Here is a 21,636-nt window from a genome sequence, read left to right as displayed (position 1 = left end):
AAAGCTGCAGTATGTCTCCCTGTTGTGGTGAAATGAGTTGGTGCAAGTTATGTGCAAGAAGAGAACAGGAAGGGTCAACAGTACATTGTAGATTACTTCTTCATATTCTGCCTTCATACTTGAAAACTACACTGCAAGTTATGTTTTTATTGCATGAAACCAAGAAGGGTCAACAGTACAATGCAGATTACTTCCTCATACTGCCTTCATACTTGAAAACTACACTCTCGCACTGAAATCATCAGAGGGAAAGACAAGGAGTGAAAAACATATAATTATTTTTGTTGTTTATTTGATGATACTGCAGAGGAAATGGCAGCAGCTGTGTTAATATACACTGTCATCATTGGAGCCATCACAGGTGAGCTCTCCAAGCTTGTTACAGCAAATAAAAGAATGTAATGATCTATATATCTACTGACAAATTTGTGAGTTTTCAAAAAAAAAAAAAGAAAAACTTTGAAATGTTACTTTTTTTCATGGATTCTCTACCAATTTCACTAATTTGAGCTGTGCTCCTGTTGCACCTCCTCACTACTAACTTACTTGTGCTTTTCCAATCTGTATAGAGACAGAGCAGAGAGCACACATATTTTCATGTTTGTTAGCAGTGACAGACTGGCACCAAAAAGAGGCCACACATTACACAAACACTATGTGTGTATATACAGTAGCAGTGATCATAATAATGATGAGACAAGAAAATGCATTGATCTCCAATAGCAGGAGTTGTACAAAGACTGGACCATAAATCTTGATCCCAGGGCAAGCAGCCCTACTAGGTGAACTTTTACCCCAATGTATTATTGTGTTATCAGTTTTTTAGAGTTGGCCGGCCATAAACAGCTGGCCCCAAACAACATTTTTTTTTTTTTTAAATGCAGCCACATCAGCACGGCTGCATCTTCACGCGGCCACCTGGTCACGTCATCACACGGACACCTCACAGCGGCCGCATCATTACACAGCCGTTGTGGTATTTGCCCATATTGCCCTATGGCCAGTCCGTCACTGTTTGTTAGTGAGATTCTTTCTTTCAAATCTGCAAGTATTTTTGTGACTTAATTTCGCTTACAATTTTTTATATTAAAGGACAATTCTAGGCAAATTCAACCGGGGGCTATAATTTCCTAATATTTTAGGTCTAAAAGAATGAATCTGAAGATTTTTCTTTTTAATTGCTCCTGTTATGCAGTAGTTCTGTCTGTCCCTGCATTGCCACAGCAGCATACGTATAATGGGAGTGGACGGACGGATCTTAGGCTGTTTACTGTAGGCTGTTCACATCCCACAAAACCACTTTTTTTCCCCCACAGACAACGTCAGATGGCTATTCGAATCAAACATACACTGAGGGGTTTGTTTACTTCAGCGGATACAGGGCTCTTAAAGCAAAAACAAACAGATCAAAGAACAGTTTACCCAAGAGCCATTGCTGCCCTAAATGCCTAAGTAAAATGTATGGTGTGTGTATGTGTGGGGGATACATTTTTTAAAAATTTTAGTTTTTAAAGTTTTTAATTTATTGTTTTTAATTTATTGTCTATTACTGCTGTATTTATACTTTTGCACCTGGGATTGCGACAAACTTCGTTGTGCTTGCGCAGTGACAACAATAAAGTCTATAGGTCTAAGTCTAAGATCCTTCCGCTCCTATTACACGCTGCTGTGGTGATGCAAGGACAGACAGAACTACTGCATAACAGGAGCTATTAAAAAGAAAATATTCAAATTCATTCTTTTAGACCTAAAATATAGGAAACCATAGCCCCACGTTGAATTTGCCTGAATTGTCATTTAATAAAAAAATAAGAGGACATTATAACTATGTAATTTACCCTGTCAGGGTTTGACAACATAAAAACAAATAACACAACGTTTACAGTTCAATCCTCTTCTCTGCCATTTGAACGTGTGTCTGTCTGTTGTTAATGATTAACAGCAGTGCATATTTTAATTTTATGGGAGTGTTTTGTCCCCATGTGAACTTCCGGGAGAGTTTTCTTGGAGAATTGGTGACTGATAATCTTCTCCTGAGTGGGCAGTAAAAATCACTCAGATATCTCAGACATTTACATGTTTATCTAGACGTGGGCTTGTTAGTTTCCGAGCTAGAAGCTCGTTAAAAAGCAGCTGATTGATTAGGGAGCCCTGTTGGTAGAAGTTATGACTGCTCACAATTTGGAGTGGTCAATATTTAGGTATATTGTGATACTGAGTTCCCTCTGCGTACAGGTTCCTGTGCATTTAGTACCGTGTGCAGTGTCTCTCACAGAGTGTGTGTGTAAAACTCTTACTCCTTTGGTGTGTGTTGCAGGGCTGTGGAGTAGCAGCCTGGCCCATTGGGGCTGCCCTCTGAGGGGCTTGTTGGTATTGGAGGTCCCATATTTTAATGAATTACTCATTTCAATAAAGACTTGATTTGTACACCTACCTGTCTCTGTGCTGGATACTCTTTTGGGTTAATAAAGGTGGTGACAGCTTTCTGCTACCTCTAGAGACCTTGAACAGATCAGGAATGAAAAACAAATGATGCTTTTCCTTGTTATAATTAATGAAACTTCAGATGACATGGAACAAGCTGTGATGCACATCATCATCCTGAAATGAGCTCTGACCCAGCAGAGTTCTCTCATTGCTGAGGACGAGATACCAATTCACCTTGAAGGAATTCCCTCATATTAGTCTAAACATGCTAATTTTTTGCTAAGAGATTAATTGATTAGCATCAAAGGTTAAAGGTCACAGTTACTGCACAGAGCACATTTTGGCCAGAGCTCAAGAATTTATGAGGTTATAGTGATGTCCCATCAGACAAAAATGATGAAGTGATGTTAATCTGTATATAAAAGGGGAACTTCCCTGTAACATAATTAAAACTGTCTTGCTAAAGAAACATCACAGATATTTTTCAATGAAGTTAAACTGTTTCGTAACAACAACAAAAAGATATTAAACTCATGATAAAGTGCATGAAACTATAAACAAAGTAATTTGGTGGCCCAGCTCACCCTCTCTCACACACACAGAGAAATCAACAGGTGTACAGTTTACTGATATCCTCACCCATAACCATGTGACCCACCATCCCCCTACTCTATATGACTACATAAACAATATAATAATCAAAACAAAGAACACTAAACAACCCCTAACCTTAATAAAAACAGAACAAACACATCATTTATTCACAGTTCCTACACATACAGTATTTCACATGTGTCATATACAGATACAGAACTGATTTTAGGCGCTATAAGTCTTGACAAACAAACTACAATTGGACTGATTAACAGATGAATACAACTGTGATGTGGCGATTGTAATTTCACTTCAGAAGAATTTAAAATATCTAAATTAAAAAAATCTTATTCAAATTAATTTCACCTAACCCTCAAATTTAAGAGCTCTAGTCCTTGTCAAAATATCATCCAGTGGCCACTATAACTACAACAATCACAAAACTGCCTCAGCTGTTTAGCAGTTATTATAACAACAACATTTGAGATTCGTAAATATATTAATCACTATATTTTAATTTTTTTTTCTGGAAATGCACAACAAGCAATTTGGATGTTGGTGATTTCAATTAAAGTAGAAATCTTGAGTTATCAAACCCATGAGATGATATGAACCTTTCTTGTTATTTTTCCAGTACTTTTTTAATTTACCTGTCGACTCTCTCATCAGTGATTTTACACTGGATAACATTATGAAGTTTTCATTACAGTCTGTCTTAAACTATATGTGCCTCCTCTAGTTTATTCTGGACAAGTCAAACTTGTCTTCTGACACACTGTTGTCATTCATTTATCATCTGCAGGTTTTGTACTAGATACCTGCTTCCTTTCCTATCTCCTTTTCCTAGTTTGTGAAATAAGTAATCAACAAGCATAAATGTGTCTCTTTCTCCTTCTTTTAGGAGCGACAGGTCAGCAAGTGGACGTAGAGCCAAAGGTGTATTCTTATCCTGGCCAGACAGTCAACCTGCGCTGTGTCTTCACTAATACAACTGGGATTAACATTATTGCAGATACATGATGACATTTTCTTTTCAGTTAGGACTTGATAACTTTTTTATACCATCACACTCACACACTCATCTTGAACTTTGTGAACTTCTAATGAAAATGTCTGTTTATTTTGTATTATCTTTTTCGTTGTCTGTCTGTTAATTGAAAGAAAAAGATAATTTTTAAAAAAAGAAAGAAAATGTCTGTTACATCCTGACAGTGCAGCTCACTGGCGTTCAGATTGTTTTGGACTACAACTTTCACATCTGAAATGAAAATATATTGGCCATTTAGTGCAGCTTTATACTGTATTTCACAAAACAAATAGGTAATTTCTAGTAAAATAAAATATTTGTTAGCTCTCTCCGATGATGCTGCCCTACAAATAGTCAGGGGGCCAATTCTGAAAAGTGCTTCCGTTAAGACTTTTGCGGACATGTTGGGGTACAAGATGACAACCATTTTTTTTAGTTAGAGGGGGCCTATAAGTGAAATTCTAGGATGGTTGTCAACCTGATAAAATATTTTTGTGAGTTTTGGAAGCAATTTTAAGCAAATTTTCAGGTTTCCTGCTTAACATGACCTGCCCACAATAAATGTCAAATATCTACACAACCACAAGGACCACATACATAAACTTGATATCAAATGAAAGATTACACTCAGGGGATGTCTGTAGAAGTGTCAAAATGAAAATGTATTTAACAGTGTAAGAGCAAATAGGGCTAGAACTTTTAAAAATCAATCTCCGCCAAAAGAGAGCCAGTTTTTAAAGTGAATTTCAACTTGGAAACACAAGATAGCAGCCTCAAACCTGTATCAATCAGTACCAAAATGTAGGGGAATAAGTCATGCCAAGTTTAAAGCTTATAGTGTGAGACAGTGCAACACTGCACACATTTTAGTGCTTAGATGTCCAGGCGGAAATCTAGAATATTTGACATTTCACTACTAATTCCTTCAAAATTCAACAGCTGTCTCTCTCCCTCTAGCATTAGTAACTACTAATGATTTGTAGTAATAACTGTGTAATATTTGTATGGCTAAGAGATATAATATATTTGAGGCAATTTAGGGATGATTTTGACAAAAACATTGTCAGGGTTGGGGAGTAACGGATTACATGTAACGGCGTTACGTAATTAAAATACAAAATATGAGTAACTGTATTCCGTTAGTTACAGTTTAAATTGATGTATTCTGATTACAGTTACTTTCTTTTTTAAAAAAGGATTACTTGGATTACTTACTCATGTACCAAGGGCAAATCGTAATATTTTTAAAAATTCCTTTATTCCTAATGCAATTGGGGCACTGAACACCATGCCCCGTTGATGTGTTGATGCGATGATGTGTTGTAATGTAACTGCCACTGCTGTCCTGCTTTTGCCATGACGATGACTGTGTGTAAGTGTTGTTGATGTTTTTGTTGTTGTCCTGCTTGTTGTTGTTGTTATTGTCTTGCCTGTTGTTTTTTATGAGACCAAAAACAAATTTCCACATCGTGGACAAATAAAACTAACTAACTAACTTTAGCCTACCGCACACGCAGGTTGCACTGACGGACGCTTGTTGCACTGTGGCGAAGTTATAAGGGAGAGGGACGGACAAAACAGAACTCGTCGGCCGTCACTGGTGAAGTTGGCTTCATTTTGGTAGTGGCGCTATCGGGATGCCCAGCATATTCCTCTTCAATGTCCGGTCTCTGGTAAACAACATGAATGACCTGCGACAGGATGATGTTTTTAACAGGATCCGGTACTGTACCGCGGTAAAGTGAGCCGCTGTTTGCGAGATAGTGGTAAAGTGAGCCGCTGTTTGATTTTCGTTGGGCGCGTGCTACAGTAAATACGGTAGGCACGGTTCTCGAGCAAAGTGAAGGTCCTGAAAGATACATAAAGCCTATGTGCTTTTACTGGAGAAATGTGGAGGAAAATCACTTACAAGATTAATCAACTTTTTAGTTATATTTCACTGCCGTAAAGGGGAGAAAAATCACCTTTCATCGACATTTTACTGTAGAAATGTGGAGAAAAATTTATTTAAAACGACCCCTATAATAAAACCCATTTACTGTATGCTGACCTTTGACCTTACCTCACACCAATTCCTTCATAGGTGTCTTCCTCATTTCTTTTGCATACTGTTCCTGGGGTCTTATTCTACTTCTGATATCATTTTGGTGGCATTTTACTGTAGAAATGTGGAGAAAAATAACCTTAAAGTCACCCCTATAATAAAACCCAGTTACAGTATGCTGACCTTTGACCTTACGTCACATCAGTTCATTCATAGGTGTGTTTCTCATTTCTTTTGCATACTGTTCCTGGGGTCTTATTCTACTTCTGATATCATTTTGGTGGCATTCTACTGTAGAAATGTGGAGAAAAATAACCTTAAAGTCACCCCTATAATAAAACCCATTTACAGTATGCTGACCTTTGACCTTACATCAGATCAATTCCTTCATAGGTGTCTTCCTCATTTCTTTTGCATACTGTTCCTGGGGTCTTATTCTACTTCTGATATCATTTTGGTGGCATTCTACTGTAGAAATTTGGAGAAAAATCATTTTAAAAATCCCACCCATAATGACTTAACCCCATTTACAGTATGCTGACCTTTGACCTTACCTCACACCAATTCCTTCATAGGTGTCTTCCTCATTTCTTTTGCATACTGTTCCTGGGGTCTTATTCTACTTCTGATATCATTTTGGTGGCATTCTACTGTAGAAATGTGGAGAAAAATAACCTTAAAGTCACCCCTATAATAAAACCCATTTACAGTATGCTGACCTTTGACCTTACATCAGATCAATTCCTTCATAGGTGTCTTCCTCATTTCTTTTGCATACTGTTCCTGGGGTCTTATTCTACTTCTGATATCATTTTGGTGGCATTCTACTGTAGAAATTTGGAGAAAAATAACCTTAAAGTCACCCCTATAATAAAACCCATTTACAGTATGCTGACCTTTGACCTTACCTCACACCAATTCCTTCATAGGTGTCTTCCTCATTTCTTTTGCATACTGTTCCTGGGGTCTTATTCTACTTCTGATATCATTTTGGTGGCATTCTACTGTAGAAATGTGGAGAAAAATAACCTTAAAGTCACCCCTATAATAAAACCCAGTTACAGTATGCTGACCTTTGACCTTACGTCAGATCAATTCCTTCATTTGTGTGTTCCTCATTTCTTTTGAATATTGTTCCTGACATCTCACTCTACTTCTGGTATCATTTTGGTGGCATTTTACTGTAGAAATTTGGAGAAAAATCATTTTAAAAATCCCACCCATAATGACTTAACCCCATTTACAGTATGCTGACCTTTGACCTTACCTCACATCAATTCCTTCATAGGTGTCTTCCTCATTTCTTTTGCGTACTGTTCCTGGGGTCTTATTCTACTTCTGGTATCATTTTGGTGGCATTCTACTGTAGAAATTTGGAGAAAAATAACCTTGACCTGAATAACCTGTGAGGTAAGGTCAAAGGTCAGCATACAGTAAATGGGTTTTATTATAGGGGTGACTTTAAGGTTATTTTTCTCCACATTTCTACAGTAGAATGCCACCAAAATGATATCAGAAGTAGAATAAGACCCCAGGAACAGTAAGCAAAAGAGATGAGGAAGACACCTATGAAGGAATTGATCTGATGTAAGGTCAAAGGTCAGCATACTGTAAATGGGTTTTATTATAGGGGTGACTTTAAGGTTATTTTTCTCCACATTTCTACAGTAGAATGCCACCAAAATGATATCAGAAGTAGAATAAGACCCCAGGAACAGTATGCAAAAGAAATGAGGAAGACACCTATGAAGGAATTGGTGTGAGGTAAGGTCAAAGGTCAGCATACAGTAAATGGGTTTTATTATAGGGGTGACTTTAAGGTTATTTTTCTCCACATTTCTACAGTAGAATGCCACCAAATGTGTGTAAAAATGTGTGGGGGCCGAGTCGGCCGACCTTTCAGCCTGACATCCTTTGAACCATTAACATTAAATGCAAATTAACTATTTAATACTTTTTTTTTCATTGTAAATGGAATTCTTTTCATTTCTTCACATAGCCTAGATGAATAAATCTAAACAAGTTTTTACCAAAATCACTCTGCTTTTCATATTTGAAGACCACATAAAATGACATAAATGTCAAAAGGAAGCTTAAACATATCTAGGTTAATTTGAAACATTATTATATTTTATATTATATTATATTTAAAAAAAATCAAAAATTGCACTTGAATAAAAATCAAACCAAAAACAAGAATAGACCCTGTCTCTGTTAAGAAAAGATGTACTCAAATATAAAACCACACACAACCAAAACAATACATTTTTAGCTTATCAAGTCTCAACAAAACTGCACTTGAATAGATATTGGCCGTGTCATCACAGTAGATGAGGTGAGTAGTGACTGAGCTGAGGCTGTGTATGTCGCTCTAAGACGGGTGTGGTGGGGGTGTCAGCGGCGTGGAGCGGGTCTCTGTAGCGGGGACAGCTCCGTGACACCGCCGGTGGGGGCTGTAGGGACGGGGGCTCACGGCAGCACCGCTGCTCGGTGAAAACAGCAGTGATGACGTGCTTTCACGTCCGAGTCTCCAAACCAGAAACGTTTGTAACAGTAACAGCACTGGAAAAGTCGCTAGATTCAGACAATCTCGTTGTTGTTGTCACCGTGGCAAAGTGCCGTGTGTGTACGGGGAAAGGGAGGGGCGGGGGGAACGGGGGTGACACATCCAGCAGGAGGACAAACTATCCTGCGTTTAAATAACATGTCGAAAATATCTGCTTGACAACTCATGGAGCTGGAAGCAGCCCTAAATAAGTAACTACACTTTAACAACAAGCCCAAAAACCCGCAACCCACGACGACCAATATAAGCGACTTCACAGAAAAACAAGCCCAAAGTCACGTATAATAAGCGGACTTGGCAACCCGCTCCCTCAGTATTTTGGCGGCTAGCTTAATACCCGGAAGATGTCGTGATATGGTCCCGCCCACAACTCAGTGGAATATGATTGGCTAAGACACCTGTCAATCTCAAACTCATGCCCACATTGACTTGCATTACACGGGCCTTCAGTCACAGCCACTGAAGGCCCTGCAGGGGGAGTCGATGATTTACTGCCCAGATACCGTTGGAAGAAAAATTGTGATTGGTCCATTTCCCGTTCCATTATATTAACCCATTGTTTCCCAAGAAATATTAGTCCAACTTTATAACACTGTATAAAAAAAATAAAAAAATAAAAAAATAAATATATAGTAGTACAATATTTCAATATTTTTTTTAGGCCTTCACTGAATACCTTGAAGGCCCAGAGGGTTCCCCTCTGTTTTTTAGTTCCTACCTGCCCTTTAGTTGAGGAGGGCGCATTATTTTGTATTTGTTTCTACACGGTACCACTTTAGCGACACACCACCTGGCAGAGCATGGCAAGGGAGAAACAACACGGTCGGTTGTCTCCACACTCGGTAAAGTTGATGTAAAGATAAAGAGTTACGACATTAATGTAAACAAAGAAGACGAAGACAGAAGAAAAGACAAGATTCAGCCCCTTTGGTAGTGTGCAGCCTACGAGGTGTGTTTTATTGGTGTGTATGTGTAATATTATTAAGCTGCAAGCTCTGAAGTAGCATATGTATTTACCTGTCTATTTGTTTACTTTCACTTTCTTTAGTTCTCACGGGTCGGTGACTGTGAATAAACCCTGTTTTTAAACAAGCTCGGGTCTCATGCTTTACTACCGGGAGGAGCTACAGATAGGATACGATGTCAATACCTTCGGCGCCAGCGCTAGACACAACAGCGCCACTCCGAGTGTCTACAACGCAATGACAACACCTTAAAGTGTGTCAGGCCTGCTGAGTGTGATCATGAGTGAAAATTAAGCCATGTTGATTTCAACAATTTCAACAAAATGTGAATAAACAGAGGAATCAAAACAGTTAGAAAGATCTTTTTGAACAAAGTCCAAATAATTCAAGTTAACTCAAATATATATTTTTTTTATTCCAGAAAACAACCTTTCCCTCCCCCCACATTCCCCCCTCCTCCCTCCTGGGAAGCATGAGCTTATAATATAGTGTTCATAGCATGAGGAGGGGTATTATTTGTGCAAAATGTCCTGACTCTCTGACCTTTGGAAGGTTCAAAAGGAACGTTTTTGGCAGATTTGAGTTCAAAGTCTTTTTGTCAACAGCTCACAAACGCTAAGATCGAAGAGGCTAAATTGTAAATAAGTTCACCAGGGGGCTTACCCATCCACTGTAGTAATTTTATACACAGCTCCACTACTTCCTGAACTTTAGCCAGCGTTCTACTTCCTGTTTTACATTGGACAAACTGATTAATCAGGTGTGTCTGACGACCTCTTAACAATGGTCAGACACACCTGGATTAATCAGTTTGTCCAATAATGTAAGACAGGAAATAAAGGAGCTGGTTTACGATCAGGAAGTAGGGGAGCTGTGCATAGAGCCAATTGGTAAGTGTCAAAGGTCACAGGGGTCAAACATCAAAGTGAATCCAGCCATTCCTGCTTTTTCCTGACAAAACACACATGCTTTAAGTTATCATCATGAAATATAAATATGTTGTATATCAGAGAGTCCTCTATCATTATATTGTATTCCCATTGCTCTAGGGGCCCCGGGGGGCCCCGGGGGCCACTTGGCTTTCCCATGCTCCCACAGAGTTGGGTCTCGGGGTGATGGATAAGGGCCTCACCATGAGTCCACAGGCCAAGTTTCAAGTGATTTGGTCGGTTTCTATGGAAACGGCGGCCTCAAGGATACAGAGGAATGCGGCTGTTTGAAGCCCCGCCTCTCGAAAAGTAATGGTTGCTTGTTGCATTAATTCTCATCTCTGTGTCTATCCCATCATAAGCTTCTCAAAAGACGTTTTAAATTGTGGCATAAAACTTATTCCCAATAGTGTGAAGTATGTTTTCTCACAATTGATGCACTACCAATTGGTCAGCATGATGTTACAAGCCCTTTACATTGCTGAAATTTCCACTTCTCCTCTGATAGAATCAGTCACTGAAATCACATTTCACTTGTTGGTTAACATTGACATTGTACAGATGATCCCTCAGAAAGTTCTTGGTTGTCATAAGTTTCTGTTCATTCAGTGTGTTCATGGAAAAAAACATTAAAAATGAAGCATTTTGAATTTTGTCCAGTTAGAACTTCCCCAAGACAAAACCTGTTCTGCTTTCTGAACCAATTAAATCTTTTGTATGCCCTTGTAAACACACTGTATCCAATAGCTACAGTACAGCTCAGTTTGTATAACAATTAAACTACAATTGTTGCTCGTGCTACGTAGTTGCTCTTCCCTACTCACATATTATTTTCCTATTGTTTTGTGGCTTTTAGACATGCTGATAGGGGGAGGGCACCTTATCATCTTATCACATGACAACTGTTACTGGCAAACTGTAATCTTGTCCTGAAGTTCCGCATGCTTGCCAGCTCTATAACACTCAGAGTGCTTATTGCTCCTGTATGTATCCAAAAAAATAAGCAATGGCCATCTCATGGAGATTTTTTTTTTTTTTTTTACTTTTGGCCATAAACTCTTGGTCATTCAACAGCAGTTGGAGAGAAATACCTTGTTATTGCTTATTTTGGCATGCTACTGATTTTGAATTATTGTAGCCACAGACCATCCCTTCATGGAAAAATGATGATGATAATAATAATACTAATAATACTAATACTAATACTAATAATGATAATATGAAACTGTACTGATAGAAAGATGATATGTTGAATACATCCAAGATTTGGCTGATAACTGACAAGCTGCAAAATTGAATCTCAACTAAAATCACACTGTATACATGAGGAGTGACATATTACACCAGACCACTGTCAAATAGGCTCAACATAACACCTGAATCAACTTGATAAAAAGAATAGTTTCATTAACATGACTTATGTTTGCATTGACTGTACAGAATATGCTGAAAAAAGCGAATAAAAGCTATTATATATCATAAAGTGCAAACTAATGGGGCAACATTGTTCCTTCTGCCCTCAGTCATGGCAATAACTGCCATTGTTGGTTGATTATTAACTATGCCTGCCTTGGTAAACTCAAGCCCAGATTAGTCCTCCATAAACAACAGAGAGGGAGGTGCAGGTTACCCTGACAACATGTTAGCTGCTTCTGGCCTCGTCTAACGTGTCTTAAATCTGATGTGATCATTACTTGCGAACCTGAGCATATTGTTGTTCACCATTAGCACCTGACGGTTGAACAGGAGCTGTCCTCTTCTGCATGTGGGCATCATATGTAGGGGGGGAGGATGCTGCAGCAGGCCTGTTGCTCACATTGACCTGAGTGTACTCTGAGGTGTTGTTCTCTGGCCCCAGGTCAACCGTCCCACCATCCCTGTTCCGGACAAACCTGACGTCGGCATAGTTCAGCTCCTGGAAAAGAAATAAAGACAGTGGTGATCCTACTGCTGCACCAGTCAGAGTCCATCAAATTATGTATTAAATAATCTGACACTGAAAATACTTAACTAAATAATCATAACTGCACTCTAACGATAACACTCCTTTTTTAAAATTCCAAATCTTCCTGTTAGTAAAATTTTCTAAATATAAATAAAAACATTGACACAAAGAACAATAAGTAAAACAAAACTTCAAAGATAACACATTTTTAATGACATTCACAGGAAGTTACTATATGTAGTAACTCCTGGGGGGCTGCATACTGTAACAGGCTGGGGCAGGAAGACATCTCTCTTGCCTTATCACAAACTGAGACTTTGAATAGAGAGGAAAAGGGTGGGTTTTGTAAAGTTCAGGGAGTCCTGTCTTCCCTGTCTGTAATCCTATAAAAATCTAATCTCATTTATAGCTATACCATAATATATATCAAACAGATAATTGTCTGGTTTTGCCAAAGAACAAGCAACAACATGGACATGGAAACCTGTATTAGGCTTTCATGTGCAGTTAAGACACATATCCACTCTATTGTGTCATTGAAAACCTTCTTCCTGGTTCAAAGTCTGATAATAAACACTGTGGTAAAAGTCCTAGTTGAGTATGACAGATGGCGTGAGGGGCCCTTTGTGAAACAACCTGAACAGACCTGATCAGATACATGTTCTGCTAATGAATTTCTGTAATGAAATACTGTACCTCAGTTCATCCATTTTTACTACTGTCAGTCTAAAGGTTTGTTTAAATAATAAAATACAGTTTCGCAGGCTGCATCACTGTATGCTACTAAAAGTCAATAGACATAGATACATCAGACAGGGCACTAAAAGGGATACCGATGATTCACTGATTGGACTGGACATACGTGTTCTCACAGCTACCCTGGAATATGACTAGACAGTCGTATTGGAGAAGAAAGTGAGAATCATGAACATACTGAACATACTTGTGGCATGGAGATGTGATTAATGATGATCTGTGTAACCCAAGTAACCAGGCTAGTTGAAGACGTGTAAACCCAGTGGCTTTACCTGATCTCCTGAGAAGTCTGTGTTGTTCTGGCCCTCACCTCCTTTAAAACATGAGTAATGGACATTGTTTAGAGGAATTCAATCAAACATGTAAATAACATGATATAAATAGACACACAGAGACAGGCACACACACACACACACACACACACACACACACACACACACACACACACACACACACACACACACACACACACACACACACACACACACACACACACTGTAAACATACTTGTAATTACCTATTCTGGTGCTTGTGTCTCTATTCCAGATTTTTTTCAGCTCTTCTCTGTTTAAAAGGGTAAAGGGTCAATATTATTATTATACATTGTAAGTTTTAGATAACGTTTTTTCAACACAGTAAAAACAATATAGGTACTCGGTAGCTAACACTTTGTGTTGTTGTTGTAAATGTAATGAAACTTGACATCATGTATCCATTTATTTATGGGTAATATAGTATGTTCTAAAACAGAGCTATAACTGCCACTTTATCAATCATGGGTCCACCTAATTGAATATCATCAATGAGTTTTATCATAATTCTCAAAATGGTGTCTTACGGTCATTGCACATGATTATTGTGTTTAGTAAAGAAAAAATGGCTCTGTGGTTATATGTTTCTACTTACCTTTTTATATAAAGTCCTCCTGACACAAGAGCAACAATTACAATTACAGCAAGAGAGCCGATTACTATTCCAGCGATGCAGCCAGCTGAACAGTGTAGTGGTGTTGTTGTTGGTGGTGGTGGTGGTGGTGGTGGTGTTGTTGGTGGGTCTATAAATAAACATAGGATAAAAACATTTATTTTACACCATTTTGTAAATATGCAATGTATCACATCTGTTTTAATAACTAAACTGATCAATGTGCTGTGTGATGCTTCAGCAAAAAAAAATAGCTGTGTGGAGTAACTCAGTAACTGAGAATAAATCTACCTCATGAAGAAAAGGTGTGTAAGACAAATCTTCAGGAAGTGCTACTCTTCGGACAGTCACACGTATAATAATATCATCTAAATGCAATATGCAAGAGTATCAACAATATGAACGTCCAACACTGTCTAGTACCTGGTAAAATAGTTACAGTCAGTTCATGCACTGCAGATACATTTCTCCCAGTTATACTATTCATCACTTCACAGGTGTAGTTTCCACTGTCAGAAACATCTTTGATGTGTTTCTTCAGCACAGCAGAAGTGTGTATCTCTGTCTCATTCAGTTTCCAGGTGAAAGTAGGAGGTGGTGTGGACTCAGCAGAGCAGGTTAATGTTAAGGTTTCATTCACACTTATTCTACTGGGACCTTGGATTTGAACATTTTCTGGTCCAACTGAGAGAGAGAGAGAGAGAGAGAGAGAGAGAGAGAGAGAGAGAGAGAGAGAGAGAGAGAGAGAGAGAGAGAGGTTAATAGTCGTTAATGTTGACATTAAAATGCACATTATTTTATGACATTATGTCTGAAAAGATTGAAAAGTAAATGTACAGTGTACAACAAGTTACTCACAGTAAACAGTCATGTTGTATTCAGCGTCATCACTGCTAAGGGGGTTGCTGAGGATACAGGAATAATTTCCACTGTCTGTTTTCTTTAGAGACAGAAAAGACAACACTCTGCCCTCATTGTAAAACATCATGTTGTCACTCTCAGTCAGGTCTGCTCCATTCTTCATCCACTTCCTGGTGAAGACAGAGCCAGCAGCCTCACAGGTTAGGTTAACTGAGTTTCCCTCTTCTGGCTGGTTTGTTGATGGTGTGACAGAGGTGTCCACTATTCTCTCTGTTTGATGAAAGATAGAGGATTTAGTGAGAGAAATATGGAAACAGGAACAAACTAACCAAGTTACTGAGTTGACTGAGCCAAGTGAACACGTAAAACAAAACCTCTCATTTTAGATTATGAACAACCAATATACGAATCATGTCATTAATATGACTATAATATAACACTGCCTTTACAACAAGGTCACTTCACTTCACTTGAAATATGTATGAATATGTATTACGTTAGTATTACGTTTCAGGCTCCCGCCATAAGCTTTAAATAGCTTCTTGGGAGACCTTGGGCTCCACACAATTGCTTCCTTCCTTTTCTGCTCTGTCTATAAATATCATGTGTGTTGTGTGAAATAAATACTGAAAATACTGAAATACACCCAGAGTAATGGAGAACAGGGTGGAAAACAAACTTTAAACACAACAGTGACAGATAATGTTAAAGTTCATATAGCAAACATGTTGTCTGTTCAGATAATAGAAATCCATGTCTGCAGACAGGGTTGTGGCCACCTGAGGAGGAAAAAGTCCAACATTAATTATCTTCAGCTCTGTATTTGGTCTCCACCCATTGTGAAAAACATTTGGCTCTTTAGCTGATTACAGTAATGCTTCAATGTGTTCATGAGTTGCTCTTTGACTTTGTGATGTCTGTCTTTGGTGGAGAGTTGGTGGTGAGTTTTTTTAAGAGGTTTTAGCTGATGGCAATGGCAGTGGCAAAAAATTTCTAGGTTCAATTCAAATTATGCAGGTGGACACATGAGTACCATGTCTCAGACTCATGTCACTACATTATTCACAAAACTGTGATTGCTGAATATTTGTGAGTCTGAGCTCTGATCCTGCATTATCTCCTTTCAGAAACCAGTGAACAAGACAGCAGGTCTGGAGACAGCTGAGCACATCAGGCTGATGTTTGATCCTTCCACATGGTGCTTTTGTGATGGATTTATTGCCAGTTAAAAATTTCTTTTCCAACTGCAGGATGTGGTATTTGGGGAGGGGAAAAAACAAGAAAAGAAAAGACAGAAAAAAGCAAAAATGTTATCTTTAAAGTTAGAAAATTCAAGCCTCAACATAAATTTGCAGCTTTAAAGTTTCTTGTTTATAGTGCAGAGCAGAGTGATTGCATATAGGTTAGTGATTGACAGGTGATGTAGAGAAGCTCTGGATCACTGGTGTTTTTACTGATTGTACTGAATACATAGCGGGTCACACTGACTATAGTGAGAGTGGAGCCTCCATCAGTGATGTGAACTCTGTCACTGGCTGTGACCTCAGAGCTGCTGTTCAGCCAGAGGAAGGAGGGGAAGGATCCAGAGGAGGAGCAGGACAGACGGACAGAGCTGAACTCCACCAGGTCTGTGCTGTTGGCAGTTAGTGTTACATTGTAGACTGCTGCTGTGTGGCAAACACAGTGGTTTAACTCTTGCCACTTCTTACAACTAGGAATATTATTTAGGGATTCCAGTTAATTTGCTGGAGGATAGGGCCCCTCGGTGCGGGATTCGAACCGGGGTCGCCCGCAGTGAGGACTGTAGCCTCAACACATGGGGCGGGCGCTCTACCAGCTGAGCTAAACACCACTCCCAGAATTTCTTTTTTAATGATATGTTATTTTTAAGTTTGCGGATTACATGACTGTGGCGGGCCTCATCACTTACAATAATGACACCAACTAAAGGAAGGAGGTGAACCAACTGGTCCAGTGGTGTAAAAACAACAATCTCTTCTTCAATGTGGGGAAAAACTGAAGAACCATCAACGGTGCTGCTGTGGAGACGGTGAGCATCACCAAGTTCCTGGGGGTGCACATCTCTAAGGACCTCTCCTGGACCTACAACACCACATCTCTGATGAAGAAGGCTCAAACATCCTGCTACAGTACTTGCTCCATAAACTGAGGAGAGCACGAGTTCCACCCCCTATGTGCTCTTTCTACTCTCACCATTGTAGTGTCCTCACTGGCTGCATGGAGGCTGCACTGACTCCTGCCATAACACCCTGCAATGCATAGTAAATGCAGCCAGCTCCACAAGACTGTTAAACAGCTTCTTCCACCAGGCTGTCAGGATGCTGAACTCTGTCCGCTATACCTCCCCCCTCCGTCCCCAGTCCCCTGGACTCTAACATATGCACTGCACTTTGCACTCCAGCTCCTGATGTACATTGATGTACATTTTATTTTCTACAGCGTGTATATTTATTTTAGGTGAGAGAGAAACAACTTTTTGATTATACAATAAAAATCTTTGAATCTTAACAAGTATCTAAATCCCATACCAAGTACATTATTTGTACAAAAGTCAAACTTACTTAGGACAGAGATGTCAGAAGGGTGAGATGTTTCATTTCTCATAGTTTTGTTGTTAAAGGCCTGACAGCTGTAGTTCCCACTCTGACTCTCCGTAATGTTCACAAGTCTGAGCTCTGATCCAGTATCAGCCATGGGCGCTTTATTCAAAAACCAGGTGAACTGGGCAGTGGGTCTGGAGTCAGCTGAGCAATTCAAGGTGATGTTTGACCCTTCCTCATAGTGAACTTGTGATGGAGATTTTGTTAAATTGGCATCTTCTGGGCCAACTGAATGCAGGTAAAAAAAAAAAAAAAAGTCACTAGGATGTAAGTTATCAGCATGAAAAGACACATGGCATTCACACTGACTCATTGTGAAAAGAACGTATATGGCTCGACATGCATAGCTAAGCGGCAGAGAAAAACAAATGTCCATGCAAAGCAAAGCAAAAGAACAAAACTTTAAAAATGAAACAATACAGTGATTTAATTGCCACTGTGTTGTTTCTGTTGTTGTGTTTTTACTGGATTCAGATGAAGATGGTGGCAGATAGAAAACTGAGCATGCAGGTTAGTGACTCACAGCTGATGGAGAGAAGAACTGGATCACTGGTGTCTTTACTGATTGTATTGAACACATGACACCTGTATGGTCCCTGGTCATAGCGGGTCACATTGACTATAGTGAGAGTGGCGTTTCCATCAGTGATGTGAACTCTGTCACTGGCTGTGACCTCAGAGCTGCTGTTCAGCCAGAGGAAGGAGGGGAAGGATCCAGAGGAGGAGCAGGACAGACGGACAGAGCTGAACTCCTCCAGGTCTGTGCTGCTGGCAGTTAGTTTTACATTGGAGACTGGCACTGTGGTTGAAAAATACACTGTTTACTGTCGCTGCCATCAAGAAATTAAGGCACAGGCAATAACAAATAATATGATGAAGAATCAATTCCATCCAAACTATGTCATGATGATGGCTGATGTTAAGGTTTCAATTTCTACTCAGTTTTTAGTTTGAAGAACAATAGTCTTGCTAGAATATGATAATATATGCTACTAGAATATACTTACACTATACTCCATACTCTAGGTACTGTATGTATATCATTTTAATGCAATAATCATAAGTTCAAACCCTCTCCAATTATGTTATATATTATAATGTTTAGACAATATAGAAGACATTTTAAGTTTATTTTCCATGGTTTTCACATTTGTCCATAGACACATTAATTGAATAATAGTGTCCTGAGTCAGTTTTCAATGGTGGTGACCAGTGTCTCAGTTTATTAATGTAGATTATGTTAGTGACTTACCCAGCATTTCCAGGTGAGTGGTGTTCTCTATGATGCCGTTTGGGAAGGTAGCAAATGAGCATATGTAGTTCCCCTCATCAGTTTTCTTAACACCACTAATCTGGATGGAAGGACTGGCCGGGTCTGGAGGACTGGGTGAGAAGCTGACTCTGTCCTTCAGTGGTGACGTAGGGTATACGGGGTCTTTGTTTGGGGCAAATACAGCAATGGTGGTCTCCTCCCTTTCCTCTGACTCATAGCTCCATGTGACCTGTGGTGGAGCAGACTCAGGGTCAGTGGTTAGGATGTGTTCAGTGACTGAGAAACACAACAGGCCTCAGTCATCATGCTGTTGATAAGTGTTTAGATACATCCACATTTAGCTGTAAACTCCACAGGTCAGTGTGAACAGTATTATAAAATGAAGTCTAAGAAGTCCAAATGTGATGAAACAATTATTTCTGTGGAATGTGATATGTTGAGGTTATAATGTGGTGACTAAACAACATCTATGATCATTTTCACACGTTTCACACCTGCAGAATCAGATCAGTGACAAACTGACAAAAAACTGACTTGAAAATTACCATTTGTTTATTCAAAATATACATAAAAATATACAATATATTTAAGCAATATCACACGAGAGGGAGTGCTGTTGTACCGTGCTGATATACAGTACAACAGCACGACCTCGAGTGTGATATTGCTTTTATACAACAGTGCTACGAGCGCATTTTTAGAACAGTAATAAACTACAAGAGATTATGATTTGTTTGTTTATTTAAAGCTGGCCTGTGGAGTTTATACATATAAAACAATGTCCGTTACATTGCAGCCACTGCCAAACGACTTATTAGGATGATCATTGAACGCATCTCCACCACACAACAGTCCCTGGTTTACCCAGGAGCGCAATTGCCTCTGAGGAGCGACTTTCCCGCGCTGTCGCACAGGGAATTACGCATGCAACGCAACACGTTCGGATTTGACGTAGGGTTTAGAGCGCTGGTAAACAGAAGAGAAGAAGAAAATGTTATCTTATTTTTGTCTAGTCTGATATGCAGCCGGTGGAAGCACTGACACTGCAGCCACCGGAGCGGAGGAGACCCGACGGCGGATTCGTCCCGCCCCCCTCCCCCCCGACACGCACCGCACCGTAACTGGAGAGATCCGCCCGGTGAGCGCGTTCAGAGTCGACCACCGTACCCCCCCTCTCGCTGACCTCCGCGGTCCTGGACCGCACAGGTACCAGGAGACCAAGACCCCCTGTCATGTCGGTCCTCCACCCTCTCTGATCCGCCGCTAGTTGCCAGAGCCCCGCGGAGCCCAGTCTCTCCCTCCTCTCCCTCACTTCAGCACCTGTCCTGGGCTACAGCTTGGCTCGCTCCACCGTCCTTTACTTTTGAAGTAGCTATAACTAATAATAATGCAACGTATAGCCTAACTATACACGCGTATGAGTGATCAGAACAGTAAATTGTTTACACTACTTTTAAAAGGAGTAAAGTCATTTAAAACGAGGAGCGAGCCGAGCCGAGCCGACACGGTGCAGCCCAGGACAGGTGCTGAAGTGCGGATGAGAGGAGGACAGACCGGGCAGGAGCAATACAGAGGCGTCTCGTCAGTCCTCGGCCGTCTTAATGTCCCGAGACACCCCTTTCAATCCGTTTAAGGTTATTTGTTTGTGTTTAGGGAGGCTATATTTGCTTAGAATATTTTTTGGCAACCAGAAAAGCAATGTTTGCCCCGGCGTGGCGGCGCCATCACACTCGCTCGCAAAAAAAAAAAAGACAAGAAAAAAAAGGAAAGAAAAAACGCACTTACACACATTTTGGAGGAGGGAAGCGCGTCACAGCATCATTTTTATTAAATCATAGTTTTCTCTAAATTAAGACAGTGTGCGGGACTATTTTTCACCCAGCCCCCCCCCCAAAATGTAGGCCTATGTATAAAAATATGAAAATAAATTGCGTGTAGGCCTAGATATCGTTTAGGGATTTTTTTTTTTTTTTTTACTAAACGTTTACAGTTTCATTCCGTGTAAACGTTTACACATGTATAAGGTCACACCCCTAAATAAATGCCAAAGCTGAATGACCACAACTTTTTTTTCGAGAGGGACCTGTGTGCAGGGACATGGGCGCCGCCATTAGCCCAGCTGATCCATACCGGAAGTCACGACCGGAAGTTGCTCTTCTTCGTCTCTGTCTGGCCTGTCTAGCCTCTACCTGCTCTTTTTACTAAACTTAACCAACTCCTTTCTTCATTGCCTAAACCCAACCAAAGCACCCACCAACGACATTTCATTTATTTTTTCTCTCCCTCTCTCCTGGTCTGGTGTCAGCAGGAGCGGCGCTAGCCGCTAGCCGTTAGCCGCTAGCCGTTCGGCGCTAGCTGTTAGCCGTTAGCAGCGTTTTTTAAATAACTCAATAACTTAATAAACGATCCATGCAAAAAAAAAAATTTATAGCTCAATCATGTTGTAACTAAGATATCCGCTGGAAAACAATATTTTATTATGGACCATTGAGTTACTGAGTTATTTTTTTTATCTACATAGAAATGATACACATGAAGAAGAGCAACTTCCGGTCGTGACTTCCGGTATGGATCTGGGCTAATGGCGGCGCCCATGTCCCTGCATACGGGTACTCTTGTTTTTTTCTCTTCCTACTTCGCCAGTCACCTGGTTGCCTGGTTACCTGCACTTACCGTTCGGAGAGGGAGGGAGGGAAGGGGGGGG

General features: G+C 39.9%; 2 protein-coding genes and 1 pseudogene across 3 annotated transcripts in view; 1 reads left to right on the top strand and 2 right to left on the bottom strand.

Moving 5' to 3' along the window:
- The window catches only part of LOC146986577 (cell adhesion molecule CEACAM8-like), a 79,640-nt gene extending 61,292 nt beyond the window's left edge, over window positions 1-18,348 (bottom strand). The window contains exons 1-2 of the mRNA XM_085780401.1: window positions 18,183-18,348; window positions 17,621-17,887 (exon numbers count right to left, since the gene is read on the bottom strand). Coding sequence (XP_085636527.1) covers window positions 17,621-17,753 — 133 coding nt within the window. The 5' untranslated portion in view covers window positions 17,754-17,887; window positions 18,183-18,348. The remainder of the gene's footprint in view (window positions 1-17,620; window positions 17,888-18,182) is intronic.
- LOC146986570 (cell adhesion molecule CEACAM5-like) overlaps window positions 1-21,636 on the top strand; it is a 363,100-nt pseudogene that overhangs the window by 131,478 nt on the left and 209,986 nt on the right. The window lies entirely within an intron of this gene.
- LOC146986578 (uncharacterized) lies at window positions 11,031-15,048 on the bottom strand. The gene is made up of 5 exons (XM_085780402.1): window positions 15,036-15,048; window positions 14,160-14,244; window positions 13,771-13,817; window positions 13,526-13,566; window positions 11,031-12,467 (listed from the first exon to the last, which is right to left on the bottom strand). The coding sequence occupies exons 1-5, from the start codon at window positions 15,046-15,048 to the stop codon at window positions 12,243-12,245; spliced, it is 411 nt and encodes a 136-aa protein (XP_085636528.1). The 3' UTR covers window positions 11,031-12,242.

Source organism: Trachurus japonicus, chromosome 6 (assembly GCF_045865225.1).
Source record: "Trachurus japonicus isolate A0001 chromosome 6, Traja_1.0".
Taxonomy (NCBI): Eukaryota; Metazoa; Chordata; class Actinopteri; order Carangiformes; family Carangidae; genus Trachurus; species Trachurus japonicus.
The sequence above is the reverse complement of the archived record's forward strand: the minus strand, read 5'-3'. Positions and strand labels throughout refer to the sequence as shown.